The 15,038-nt window shown below is 42.7% G+C and overlaps 2 protein-coding genes across 4 annotated transcripts in view; both read right to left on the minus strand.

Moving 5' to 3' along the window:
- Positions 1–2,203: 2,203 nt before the first annotated feature.
- Positions 2,204–4,387, minus strand: Rpn7 (regulatory particle non-ATPase 7). The gene is made up of 5 exons (XM_077422189.1): positions 4,143–4,387; positions 3,378–3,729; positions 2,958–3,286; positions 2,710–2,878; positions 2,204–2,578 (listed from the first exon to the last, which is right to left on the minus strand). Exons 1-5 carry the CDS (start codon positions 4,285–4,287, stop codon positions 2,404–2,406), a joined length of 1,170 nt encoding a protein of 389 aa, XP_077278315.1. The 5' UTR covers positions 4,288–4,387; the 3' UTR covers positions 2,204–2,403.
- Positions 4,388–6,187: 1,800 nt separating this feature from the next.
- Positions 6,188–15,038, minus strand: part of Tdg (Thymine DNA glycosylase) — a 114,673-nt gene continuing 105,822 nt past the window's right edge. For all 3 annotated transcript variants that reach the window (XM_077422161.1, XM_077422159.1, XM_077422160.1), the window contains exons 8-9: positions 14,046–14,188; positions 6,188–13,468 (exon numbers count right to left, since the gene is read on the minus strand). In XM_077422161.1, the coding sequence (XP_077278287.1) occupies positions 11,525–13,468; positions 14,046–14,188 (2,087 nt within the window). In that variant the 3' untranslated portion in view covers positions 6,188–11,524. The remainder of the gene's footprint in view (positions 13,469–14,045; positions 14,189–15,038) is intronic.

The raw sequence follows: 15,038 nt of genomic DNA on the forward strand, positions 1-15,038 counted from the left end.
GGAAGGTGCTTTATCGATCGAGCGGGAGCCGCGGAAGAACGGCCTACTTTCCCGCGATATTCAAAACAAAGACTTTTGCATTGCATTTTACTTTAGCAGTTTGGATAAATTGGGTTGTTGAATAAATATTCCAAGTGTACAAGTGACATTCGCGTAAGATAAATAATTTACACGTACGAATAACGAGATGTAAAATAAATATTGAAGATATACGAATAACGAATTTTTAAAATACAGTAACATATATATATATATATATATATATATATATATATATATATCATTACATGCAATACGTAATTGTTCAATTAATGCTTATTATTATATAAATTATACAAATTTCGTGTTCTTATTATTACATCTTTATTATACTTGAAAATAATCTCAGTGTCTGTCTTTAATGTCCATTGTCGATATAATTTATTTTTTTGTAAAATATAATGCCAGATTAGCAACGGGGTAGTAAATTAGTCCAAGGAGCTTTCAATACCTTTAATATTGAGATGTGTAAACATTTAAGCATGGAAAAGTGACCCTCTCCCTGCGATTAGTTCACTGCTCACCCAGAACCTAAGAACCTCTTCAGGACTCCAAATTCTCTTAGTCGGTGCTTCATAAACCAGTAAGCATTTTTCGCAGCGAATTATCCTGAACTGAAATTCTCCTACTGCCGGAATTATTCAATTTTCCCTGAAAAACGTGTGAAAGAATAATAAAGTGAATCAGTCAATGTGCAGCATCTCGGAATTTCTAGAAAAATTAATCGTCGCTTTCTACAACATTTTTCGATGATTTTGTGAACAACTTACATTTCGATGGTAACTGAGTAGGTATGACATTCATCAGACAAGTGATATTGATTGCGAGAATCGGAGTAACAGGGCATCTTTATTCCGGATGGTTTGGTTGATCTTATCCAACTTATCCTCGACCTAAAACATACACATGTTTGTCTATCATTCAATCTCACGGTTAACATCTACAATGCAATATCGTTTCATCGATTATTCGGCGATTAATTAGATCTTCGTGACATGTAATAATATAACTGCAATCTAATTGTTTAACACTAATACATATACGCGTTCAAACGTTAGACAATTTTTATCATCGAGTCTTCGAGATAACCACGTGGCTTTTACAACAGCTCAGCGAAGTGAGCGAAGTCGAGAGAGATATGTTTAATAAATGAAAAGAAATTGTGAAGCAGAAGCGATATATACACTATATATATCGGCGAAATTTATTCTCATCAAAATCACAAAATTTTGTTTGTCAAAGACAGAAAGAATAATCATCGCAATCTCGAGATTGTCGACACAGAGAGTATTTTTATAATGTAAATATCACGTATAGTCGCACACGTGCGTGTTAAAAGCTAATTAACTATTTTTCTAAATTATAAAATAGAGAAATACGTACCGATTGGATTATTCTGATTATTCTGTGCTCCTTCTGACAAAGACTATTCGCAAACCTTCTTCTTCTTGATAAATTTATATAGCACTCGATCCCAGATTCCCAGGACTACTAACGATCATTCTATAGCGACGGTCTGACGCCTACATTCAATAGTTTCCGCTTCCGAGATGGATGAAGATGAATTCCGACCAAAATGTTTAGTTATTTTTTTAGGTTCCTATTGTGTTTTCTAGGGAAAACAGAATAATTCCGATCGGAATCTATTCCGGAAACTTTCACGCATGCTTCCACGTGTCTTATTTGACCTTACGTGGCCTATGTACACAAAGGATGACTAACCCAGGAAGCGACATAACACGCTAACAATAAGCAAATTAAGCACGGATGGAAGCACTCTTTTTTTCTAGCATATTATACCTGTTCTTTTCAGCTGAACTTCTGCACGGTTCGTCTTTCCTCCTTTTCTTTTCACGTTGAAGAGAAAAAAGAGGAAAGATGAACCGTACAAGAAGTTCGGCTGAGAAGAATAGGCCCATTTATACAATGAGATTTATACTTAAATCTATAAATCATATATCTATATATCTATAGAGCGCTGATTTAAATATTGCACGAAAACGCCGAATAGCCTGTAGCGCCGTCTCTGCATTAACGTCATTTACATTTTTTTTAAAGTAACGTTCGACGACGTTACGATAAAATAAGTGACGAGACAAACTAACCTCAGCGTTGGGGATATTTCAGGGCGCAGAAGTAAAATGTAAATAAATTACATTACATATTCCGCGAGAAATATTCATGTATCTTGTTTACAAAATCATCAAGCGTGACATTTTTAGTTTTCTTTGTTACAAAACTCGAGCTAAAACTTGACATACAGGTTCTTTAAAACAGATATACAGTAGACACTCGTGTAGTCGATCTCGATCGTTTCTTAATACAGTTAGCATATAATCTCTTTGATTATACAAATGTAGAAAATTAAATATTAATAACGCGCGATAATTTCTGCACCCTGTTGAGTAGAAGATCTCCTTGCTTCACCATCGCTTGATATTGCCAATTCTTGCTGTCTGGCCGATTCGTTTCGACTACGCCTCCGACTCGGTCGACCTTGCAGTGCAACCGACCTGCGGCTATGAAGCGTGACAGTTCTCTGTAAAAAAACAACACATGTGCATCAGCAGCATTTCTTTGTGCGCAACACGCAGTTTCGTAATTTTAATTAAATAATTACGTTAACATTACTAACAGCAAATTAAATAAAAATTAGTAATAATCACTTACTGATCAATGTATTCGACGGTGACGCCGAATGCTTCAGCCATATATTGGAGGGTCAAAGACCGATAGGATTCCAGTAATTGCGTATACGCAAGAATTCGCATCTCCCGAACGTAATATCGATAATGAGGAAATACTAAGTAATCCCGGCGTAGCACTCCTTCAACGTGCGCTGAAACGGTATTTCGACAATTGAATCTCCCCCCCTCAAAAAAGTGAAATTTAAGCTGTGCCTCAACCTTCGTGCTTACCCAGGTTCTTGAAAAAATCTGCATAATGACAATTATACAGTGAAAACAAGTAATCCTTGACGTCTGGATTACTGTGAAGTACCTCCAGTATCTCGGATCCCTTGATGATTTTGTCTCTCAGCTCGTTCCGTGGAAGACTTATCATGCTCAAGTATACCGTGTATCTCACAAACGTGTTATAATCCATGAGCTCGTAACTCGTAAATGTGCTAATTGTGTCCAAAAAGAAGTTTGCCGCTTCCTTGAAGTTGCGAATCGCTATGCAGTATATCCCTTGATAAACTTTCAAACGATTTCGTCTGTCCCAATCACCGCCCTCTTCTATTAAACTGAAAAAAAAAAAATACGAGCGAAATATATTAATTGCCACAAAGCGTATAACAATTGACGTAGATATAGTATTTTTTTGTCTTTACCGACCTTTTTGCCTTTTCGATATTTCTGGTAATATGATCGTGATCCAGGTAGAACAAGCCGATCCTAATGTTGTGAAATACAATGTCTAATCTGTGCCCTAACGATACTGTTTTGTCATAAGTTTTCCTAAACGCCGAGATTGCGCCTTCCTTGTCGCCTATTCGACAAAGATACTCGGATTTCTTTAAGTTGGCTTCTCGGACTTCCATCTCGCTCAGATTTTTCTCAGCATCCTCGATGGCGTCGTCGAGCTTCTTCAACTGTTCCGCATTACGCGCCTTCATCGTTGCGAGAAGCGCCTCGTCGACTGGCCAATTCAGGTAGTTGCAAACCTCTTCGTAGAACGGAGCCATATCTATTGGAAAGAAATGGTTATTTTTATTTCTTACACAAAACTAATGGTCAATCATTAGAGAATTCATTAATAAATTGATCATAGCACTTTTTTCACGGTATTTAACACATACCCTATTTTAGGTCTTATTTTCACACTTTTATTTCACATTTTTCATTTAGGGGATTCATATATCTTTGTACATTAGCTCGTCACTTTCTCTCAATTGCTTCTTTCTTTTGAATTGATCACAGCGGTTAACAGTAGAGGTTATGTTTCGAACAATGACAGATGACGTTTTCAGCGGTCAAGATAAAAGAAGAGGAAATAGCGGGGCTCGTTGTCTCAAGCGAATCAAGTCACAATCTCGAAAATTACATAAAACTTTTGGAAATAACCGTGACAAGCGATCAAGAGAAAAGATGCAATCTCACTATCGGCTTTGATGGCGTCCAGGAGTTTGGTCTTCAGGGCGGTATCGTCCGTGTGTTCGCGAAGACCCAGCAGAAATTTCGTCTGCGCCAGCTCCAAATTCGGGTTCTTCTCCAAACCCTCCTCCTCCAGGTTCTCCAGCGGCATTGTGAATTATTGCGAATAATTCGACGGAACGACACTTCTGTCTTCTGTGCGTCCTTTGAGAGGTTAGAGCGTTAGAGCTTCTCGGGTGGCACTGGTGGCAGTGGCACTTTATTTCACGTTCCAATTTGAAAGCTGTTTGGAATGTATCCGAGAGATGGCGCCACCGTGTCAATTTCTCGCCCAAGTGTTATATTTTTCGTTCGCGACGCTGCAAAAGATGACGCCGTCGTATCTCGTATCCATTGCTCGCTCGTCCGTGAATCTTCAATTTCTGCTGGTCATTCTCTGATCTCTCTCTCTCTCTCTCTCTCTCTCTCTCTCTCTCTCTCTCTCTCTCTCTCTCTCTCTCTCTCTCTCTCTCTCTCTCTCTCTCTCTCTCTCTCTCTCTCTCTCTCTCACTCAAGAGAAATATCTGCAAAATTACTTCGAATTAGTAGAAAGAATTTTGTAACGTAAGTGAAATAGCCTTCCCTACTTTTTAACACGCTTGCTATGGGAATCCAGTATCAAAATATGAACACATTAGGGACACAAGAGAACTCAATCGAAGTAAATAGAAGTAATTAAAGCTGTTTACTTGAGAAACTACATAATTGACATGCTAGCTTAAAAACCTGCAGATAAGATGCAGCAACCCAGGGCTCTCGAATTTAACGTTTCTGATCCTTGAAAGTCAGAAGGATCTTCGATCCTTGTAACGCGACAAATCTCTCGTTGCGTTGGACAGAGCAAACGGGGCGGGGGGAGGGAGGGGAGGTTTTAACGAATCAATTTATTTATTTCTTTTCTGGCACACGCGTACCGCCATCGACTCAGGGTAGGTGAGCCCAGAGAAAGAGAAAAGTCTGTCTCCACAAGATTCATTTAATATTAAAAATTTACACGAGGGATCTCTGGATCTCTCTCGTGGCGAGAGACGCGACTTCGTTCGTTCCGTTTAGTCGGTTTCCTCTCACAAAGATCCATCTCTCCTTTCGTTTCCTTTCTAATCCGAAATTTTCTTTTCTCTCGCGATTATTTCCACTCGTCCGTTTATCTTCGCGACGATAACGAAGGATCAGTAGACCGACATGTAATTTCTACGATCTTCATCGTAAAAAACTCAACAGCTGATTCGAACGCAAAGAGCGCGGTCGACAAGCCTCCGGATGACCATTTTGCTCTCTCCGACTCGCGAATCGAGACGGATTGAAAACGGAGGAGAGATCAATTGATTTCCGGGGGAAACAAAAGCTCCTCGTCTCAAGAGTTGCCCGACCGAGCCCCTCGTTTTTCCATCCCGCATTCGATTCGAGACGATCGTCACCTCTTGCAAAATAATATAATCGTTACTGTATCTATTGTTTTTGTTTAAAACGCAAAACTTACAATGTCCAGCATTTAGAGAATTCATAACTGTACTTGTATCTAGTGATCCTTTCATAATAAACGCGCATATATCGACTTTATCCCCTTATTCGCCTCGTTAATTATAGCCTAATTAATTTTCAGAAAATGAATTCTTTGCGAGCGAACTCTCAGGACGTCTTCTTCCCGTCGAAGAACGAAACCTGTGTCTATCTACTTTTCCGATTGATCATACACGCACACGTGATTCAAAGAAGATCCTCGTTTCTGTGAAAAACAAATCAGTCTACACGTGTTGATATTCGTCGAGCGTTATTGATCAAAGGTAATTAGAGATTAGAGCTCTGAATATCTAACAGCGTCATTAATCATCATCACGCTCCTTCGTATAACAATTCTGTTATAAAAAAGGACGTATGACATTACACTAAGGGATAGATCATAAACGTGGATAAGTTGTCGACGATCCGAGCGCTAAATACGTGGTACTTACATTCGTCGCCTTTAAGAGGAAGAAGAGTTTCTTTCGGGTAAAGAATATTCTCTTTCGGTGTTATATCAGTAATGTATTTTGTAACAATTCATTTTTTTTTTTTCACATAAAATATCGTAGTAGTACGAGCAGAGACATACAGATTTACATATTGCGGGATACTCGGGTATCCACTGAGCACCCAATAATAACGTCCGTTGGAGATCTGCGTGGGCTTCGTTAGGATCGGGCGGCAAAGGAGCAAGGAGAATTGTCATTTTTTTTCTTTTACTTTCTCTTATCAAGCTGATGATCGTCCATCGAGAGACGAGCACGTCCGTCACCCTTCCTTACCCCGCGATATTTTTCGTAGGAGCGATGAATAATTCGAGAAGTACATTCGTTAATTCGATACAGAACACATCTCGATCTGCCCGAGCGATCGCGACCCGATCGACGACGACGACGGCAGCTGACGGAGCGCGCGCGGATCCTGCGATACGGATCGGCCGATCGTTCGAACGCACACGTAGATACACCATTACGTTTAATTAGTAGGTAGAATAATAGAGGTTCGAAGCGATTAAAAAATATGTCGGAGGCCGGCGATCCCGACCCAAGCTCTCTTACTCGCTTACTTAACTTCTCGGATTTTGTTTCTTTTTTTCTTTTTTCCTTTGTTTATTCGACACGTTCAACAGCGAATCCACACTTTTATATATCTGTATAATATATATTTATACTTAATAGTAAAGTCCTTAATATAGCGATCAATTTACAATCAGTTTAGTTAATTTGATTAATCGAAGAATCAATTAATTAGTAGTGCGATGGTGGATGCGCCGGTCGCGCACCGACCGGCCAGAGTTATGTGTATAATAATCCTCATCTTTTCGACTGCGAATCGATGAACGTTGTCGCGCGACTAAAACACACCGATGACATCTATTATTCTTGGCCGCCGCCCGGAATCGGATTGGATTTCTGAAAAACATCTACTACAATAAACTTCGGTCGTACGTACTCGTGACTCGCGATCGTGTCTGCGCCTGTGTCTGTGTGTATGCGTGGGGCTGTAAATGTCGTGTATCTGTGTACGTGTGTGTGTTTGAGGCCGATGATGGAACGAAAGAAACATCTATAATATAGACATCAGTTATTATATCAACGATTCTCATCTATACCCTGTGCATCATCTTAAATGTCTCGACACATCCTAGGTGATTTCACCCGAGATAAATGTTGCTCGCTTATCCTTACGTATAGTCAATATATAATATTTATAGTTTATATTTATATATATATAATATCTATATATATATATTTATATATTTATATATTTATATCTGTATATATATTTATAATCATGCCAGATGCGTCACTTTACAGCGTCGGTCAGCGACAAAGGAGGATGCCGATTAATGCCAGCTATAATACCTATTACGACTGCATGTAAGTGTGCGTCTTGTGTGTGTCGTGTAACGTGTATGTGTGTATATGTAGTGGATGCGTGTATGTATGTCCGTCTCCATATAATCGTGTATTAATATATATAGTGACTTTCGGCAAAATGCGAAACGCATAACAGAATATAATTAACGAGACAACGTAACGCGATTATGTTAATAACGACAGTAACGTATGTAACTCCACAGCGATATCGAGTTGATAACGATAAATAATAGAGTTGCAACGAGAAAACGGCGATGGCTGTTGCGGGCGCGAGGTACGAAAGTGGATGGCGCGGTGTGATAAACAAAGTTACACACGAATAGTCTCTTCCTTCCTCTGCCTCTCACACGTTGGGGGGCTTACATATCTCCTTACATTAAGTAAGCTCGGCATCCGGTCGCGCGGGCGCGATCTCTTACCAATATTCAAGTTATAATAATTCGGTCGATCGTCGGCGAATTCCGTTATTTCCGTCCCGCGCGGCGCGGCGTTGCAAGGCCGGTTCTATTAACATCGATTAACATCAACCTTAGTTTAATCGATTTTCCGTCTCCTTCTTAGTCCCAGTTTGCTCGAGAAGGAGATAAATAAGTTATTTCCCATTACTAGGCGACGCGAAGTCGAACGTCGCGAATAAATATACCCGAAATTTGGAATTTTTTATGCGGGAATATCCGAAAGTCTCGAAATATTAATAGAAAATGGCGGGTACCATCTGAATTAACGTACCATTAAAGTTACATCTACAATTTAACGGTTTCTCTCATCCAAAATTGTCTCTCTATGTCTGAGGAAACGAATACGAAAAATTTTTAATCGCCGCGACACTTTTATATAACATTATTACTTTCTTTCTGAGCGTTGCGTTTGAGAAATAGCTTGCACGGATAAGGATTAAACTATGGTTAAATTTGACCAACGTTGATGCAAATGACCGTGCCACGATTGAAGACGCACCGACGCAATCGGGCTTAATCTTCTCCTTGCTATGTGCAGTAACCTTAACGATACAATGACACGATAACGGTTAATATTTACTCTGTTAAAAAAGCTCACATAACGCACGAGCGGCTCGCGATTCGGTTGGTACATTTTCGCTCATCGCTCGTTAGAGTGCGGCGAGGAAATGTAATATCCGCTGGAATAACGGAACAATGAAAGTGAAAAACTGGGAAATTATTTAATCTAGAGCACTCTGTGCGCGACAAGAAAAGGAATAAGTGAAACAAATGGTAGCGTATCTTTTATTTAGATCTTAAGAAACACATCCGATCGCGCGAACGAAGATTTCGTCGCGAAATGCAGACTCGCGCGTTCGAAACTGACGACTGACGACGCTACGAGCGCAAAGATACCCCAGTCACAATTGATCGCTGATCGCGTTCTTGATCTCTGTTACAGGATGCTGATGAACATGGACTCGTAGAAATGTGATAAGGTACGTAAAAACGTATAATTTCACAACCGGGCTTCGTAATTGCGATGGGTTAACAATTTTTTCACGTACCTCCTATCCATTTTTACGCTTAGACCAATTTGCTGTATCGGCAACGATGCTTAATTATGGTACAACCGAGCGAAACTTAACGCGGATAAGCCATCACGAGAGTTCTCCCGTGAACGCGATATTTACAATTCGATTAAGCTTGGCTCGATCGTTGCACGGAATGAGAACGATTGCTCATCGGAGGAGAGACGCGTGGCTCTTTACAAATTTTATAAAAGATAAATCTCGTTTTCGTTTAAATCTCGATTTCTCCTTCTTTGTCAAGATGAATTCTTCGGTCATTCCTGCGTTGAGAGTCGAATATAGTTAAAAAGTGATGTAAGTGTCACTTCTAAGAAATAATATTACGTGCAGTGTCGCCACGTATATATATATATATATAAAACGAAGAGAATCGTCGACTTTTAGACAACCATAAGACTGCAATTCCGATGAAAATGCCTCGCGATATTAAGTGCTGTCTTCTCGACACGTTAATTAATTGAATACGCAACACAGTAATAACAACAGGCTAACAATGGTATAAGACGCAATGCGATACATTAACACGATAAGTGCGAAACGACGCTGTTGTTTCGATCGTACAATCGTAGCGTGTTTTTGCCGAAAACGAAACCGGTATAAATTTCGATCAGTTCTATTATAGCTTCTATATTTACAGATACGGAAGAATCATTTTCATCACAAAAATCTTGTATTGCACTTCCGTTACATTGCACTTCCGTCTCAATAAATAATATTATAATTTTTCGTCTGACAATATCATTTATGTAATATTGTAATATATAATATCATATGATATAATATTATGTAATATTATATTATATATTATATATATTATACATAAAAATGGTACAATGATAATATTATCATTACATATTCACTGTATGTAATGACATGATAATATGATATCATTTTCAAATAACGAAAAAGTTTGAGTGACTCGAATGGACCTATTGCACGCAGTATATGTCCAATGCACTAATAAGCGTAAAATTCAATTCAAAATAAGTTAATCGTCAAATAAAATTATTTTCATTTCAATTTGAACTCATCGAAATTATATTTGTTTCGATAACCGGTAATTTTTCGGACTTTGCTTTACTTTTTATAGATGCGTCGCGACGTCGACGCGTTGCTTCTTATATTGATTTTCAAAGATAACAATTTAGAATTGCAAATTGGTATAGGATGCGCTCTCTATACCCCACTTGCAATCTTGGAGTGCCCTTCGAAATACGAAAATGTAGGAAACGTGGTTTCGGTGGTGGCGAAGCTCGTATAGACATATGCTTATAACGAGCAATGCGACGATCGATATCTCCCGATCGATATGTAGGGAAAAAAGGATAGCGCAATTACACGTTTGGCCGACCTCGGCTACGTCGGCCGAATTCGTAATCGCGATCTGTCCGGCATTAAGGTCATTTATCGTTATGGTTATCGGAATGCGTGCCCGTGTAAGTGTATTTTAGCGATCGGATCGGATACAGAACGCGATCGGCGAACCTGATTTACCCGAGGCTTACGTTTCTCGTTCGTTGCGTGCGCTATAGTCGCGTTTCACGAGGCGGCTTTCCCGTTCCCGAGCCGCGCGCCCGTAATTACTCACGGCGTAATCACATATCGAAAGCGTGATAAAAAAAATAGAGTGTGAGAGAGGCGCGACGACGAAGTAGAAGCGGGATGCACGGAGAGGAAGGGAAGGAGAGTGAGAGGGAACAATTGCGTAGGATGCCCCAAAATTGACGCAATATAGACGCGTGCACGCCTCGAGAGCATGTTTCATATATCCGACACAATCTGTCAGATATTTATTTCAATTCAATGTTTTAGGAACTGAGCTTCCGATTCTTAAAGTAATATGCATCTCAAGTAAAATGCATGATACACTATCCAATAATAATTCGGATAATAGTTCATTATTGCTATCAGAATCTCGATGTTTTCGACGGGGGGAAAAATGTATATATCCATTTTCCGCCAATTCTGGGGGGGGGGGCATTCTTTGTACGTAGAACCGGCTTGAGCAAAGGAGAGAGAAGAAGAGGAAAATATCGTGCGGTAGATGGACGCGAAAGATTTGCGCACAGATTGCAAGCAACATCTCGCGGGGTGGATTCGCGGAGGGCGATTTAGAAAGGGAAAGTGACGAGGATGAGGGAACGGCGATTCGGGGGGGACGACGCGCGACGGTGCGACCCCGACACGTTGAGAGCCGTGTCTTAAAAGACATGTGTAAAAATACGTAGAAAAGATAAACGCGGCGGATACGTGCGTCGCTCTCGCGCGCGCACAGGAGGCGATCGGCAAGCAGAGGAGAGGGAGAGGATGGGACGGGGGATGGAGGAGGAGAGAGAGAGAGAGAAAGAGAGAGAGAGAGAGAGGGGGGAGAGAGAGAGAGAGGATTATCGGGGGCTGGTAGGTCGGTGGTAGCAAACTGTGTCTCACATCGATTATCATACACCGTCGTAGGAGAGGTCGACCGGCGGTCTGTGGTGCGACGGTGCGAGGTAGGACGGCGGCGTGGTGGTGTTGCCGGGCGCCGCGCCAGCCGTGCCGACGTAGCCGGGGTAATTGGCGCTGGGCGCGTGTATGCTCGTCGGTGGCGTCGGGTAAGCGTCGAACGAGCTTGAGTACGAGCCGTTGTACGAGTACGGGTTGCCGAGGGCGGCGGATGGATGCATGCTACTCATGCCGCTCATCCCGCCGATCCCGTAGGAACGCTGAATCAGGCTGGGATCGAGGCCGCCGAACAGATAACCGTTGGTCGAGCCCATCGGCACCGGGTAGTGGCCGGGTATGATGTTGGGATACGTGTTGCCAGAGTGGCCGTGGTTCATGCTGGGGGTATAGTTGCTGGACGCGAGGTTCTCCACCGTGTAAGACTTGCTGTGCTGCTGCTGCTGTTGCTGCTGTTGATGCTGCTGCTGCTGCTGCTGTTGCTGAGACTCCTGATGATGACGGCTGTTCATGCCGTACAAACCTCCGTATCCCGCGTCAGTGGGAGAGTGGTGCAGCGAGGAGGGATAGATTCCACCACCCGGCGCCAACGGTGGACTGTAATTGGTCATCCCGGTTGGTCCAGCTGACATGCCGCCGAAACCGGACATGTAGGACTGATGGTGGTCCATCTTCTCCGCTAGAGTATCGTCACCCGGCATACCCGGATGCGAATGCTGCAGACGCTGACCGCCGCCGTCGGCTATGCTCGGGATTTGATCCACGAGGGACTCTAGGTCGCTTAGACTCTTAGACGCCACGTCCTGGCCGGAGTTCCTCTTGATGCCGTACTGCTCGTGCGGATGATGCGGCGACATGGACGTGTGGGTGGGCGTGTGCGGATGCGGCGGCGTTGGATGCGAGTGATGGGAGTGCTCCTCGGCGGTCTGGCTGAGAGGCGTCGGTGTCGTCTGATGCGGATGCTGGTTATGCGTGTCCGGCGGCTGCTCGTGGTAGCCCATATAGGCGTAGCTGTGGGACGGCGTGCCGGGACTTCCATGGTGGCCCGTCGGATCGGGCCCTCCGGCCGGATTGTACTGACGATGGTCCATGTTTTGCTGCGACATGCTTGTAGGCGGCTCGAAGTCCGGATGCTCGACGCTGGGCGACGTCAAGGGCGACGGCTCGAGATTGTTCTCCGACGACATCCCGGTATTGATCTCCGACGACAGGTCCGAGTGCGTGAACGACAACGACATGGACTTGGGACTCTGGCTGTAGTGCTGTAGGTGCACCGGGCTCTGCTTCGCGCTTATATTGTACGGGCTATTGTCGTTCATGCCCTGGCCGAAAAATCCGTCGTTCATCGGCGGTTGTGGATACGGCGCCATGTGCGGGAACGTCTTCGGAGGTGACATCAGCGGCGGGGAAAAGCAATTCGGCACGTTACCGTAACCGTCGTTCAAGTGGGTCATCGCCTGATGCTGTTGATGCTGTTGCTGCTCTCTCTCGCGAGACTCCCGCTCCATCTGCTTTTGTTGCTGATGTATCTTTTTCGGACGACCCCGGCGCTTCTTGATGACCTCGCCGTTCGCGTCCAGCTTCTCGGGATCCGGCGGCGGCTGATCCTCCGGATTCTTGATCTTCTTCGGTCTGCCGCGTTTCTTCTTGCCAGGTATCAGGCCCGACTCCTGCTTGATCCCCATGCCGTTGATCTCCGTGATTCGGCTCTCACCGTCGGGCAAATCGTCGGCGAACACTGGCTTCTTATCCTCGATCGACTCCTGTTCCTTCTTCTTGAGCTTTGAATCGGCGAACACGATATCTGACTCGTCCAAGTGCGTGATCGTACCGTTTAGGTAGTCGCGGAACTTCTTCAGGGCAGCGTAATATGGCACCTTGTCAGCAGCACGCGGTAGTTGAGCACACCTCGCGCTGCTCGAGGGCATAACCCACATATACTGCAACGCAATATCGACAAGTGAGAATTTTGCTTAGGCAATTATAGATATAAACATTAAAATAATAACTTGGTTGAATTCGAATCCCGATAATATGATCAAAATATCGCGAAAGTGATCGTTTATATTCGTGACAATGTTATACCTTACTGAACTCATAAAAACTATTAGTTTCAATTGTGGTAGCCACGTGTATCCCTACGGCAGCTCGACATACTAACCGTGCAGCTATGCGCGAGCAAACGCGCTTTTTCGCGAGCGCTTGTCCCCGCCGACTGAGTTTATAAACAAATTCAGCAAAAGTACTCATTGCTCTCGTCGACCGCGATCGACGCTCCCGTCAAGCGTCGAATATAACAAGAGCGCACACACTGAAAAGTTACCGCATCAACCACGATCGTCACACTTATTCCCAAACAATATCCCGGGCAAGACAGCGAGTGTCGCGAGGACGCGGAAAAATTCGAATTTTTTCACAATTTTCTAAAATGTCTTTTCCCGAGAGTGATTTTGAAATTTGGCGTTACTCGGGATGTTAGTGCGAAAGAACGAAGAAACAATGTAGCGGCTGTCTTACCGTGTTGGTGCCCTCGACGAGATTGGGCTGTCTTCCGAACCCGAACTCCTTCTTTCCCGAGAATACTTCGTATATAAGCTTGCCGTTGAAAACTGCAATCTTCGGCTTGTACTTCCGTAATTTCTCGAGAAGAATGTGACTACCTGCAAAATAAAAACAATGGTTATTACTTTTATTCTATATTAATATCACATGTGTGTAAATACATTGCAATCACGATATAATGTTAATGATTTATGACTTGTTAACGATTTATACGGAATGAGGAGCAACAACTGATTAAACATCCTACTTGACGATCGATTAACATAAATGGCATTTGCTCTCTCTTTTTTCCCTTCTTTCTCTCTCTCTTCCTTCAATGTTCTCTTTTATCTCTAACATATTTTAGAGCTTAATAAAATAAATTCGATCAAATTCAAATTTTGCACACGGATTCACGATAGGCGCGCAGCACATTTACGCTCGCCTATAATTACCCTAACTTATAAATATACATGGCACATTATTGCATAAAGTCATTGATTACGCCTGTCGCTCCTTTTTTTTCCTCGCGTTCATTCGTTGAGCGCTATTTACGTCGTGCAAATCACCTATTCCATGTATTTTCGTAAAAGAGAGAGATTATATCGCAGAGCGTTTGATAAAAAAGAGGCGCTCCGGTAACAATAATAATAATAATTGAAGATAGATTCTTTATCACGAAGGAAGTGACAATCGAGAATAATGTACAGTGAACGAGAAATGACGATTTCCGCACAGTAAAATCGACGCAGATGTAAATGCGGGTGTAATCGTCTCAATTACAGAATTTAAGTCGTTCATTGGAATCACGTAATTACTCGAAATTCTCTTTGATTCGAAAGCCCCTTGTATTCGCATCGTTTTTAGTCGACGCGATCGCGCCGACGTATTAGGGTCTCCGTCTCCAACAATCGTGCCCCCTTCTCGTATTTTCCAAGTTGACACGTGTGCCGGTTAACGCGATACGCT

This window comes from Temnothorax americanus, unplaced genomic scaffold (genome assembly GCF_048541705.1).
Source record: "Temnothorax americanus isolate GAGA-0224 unplaced genomic scaffold, ASM4854170v1 Scaffold7, whole genome shotgun sequence".
NCBI classification, from domain to species: Eukaryota; Metazoa; Arthropoda; class Insecta; order Hymenoptera; family Formicidae; genus Temnothorax; species Temnothorax americanus.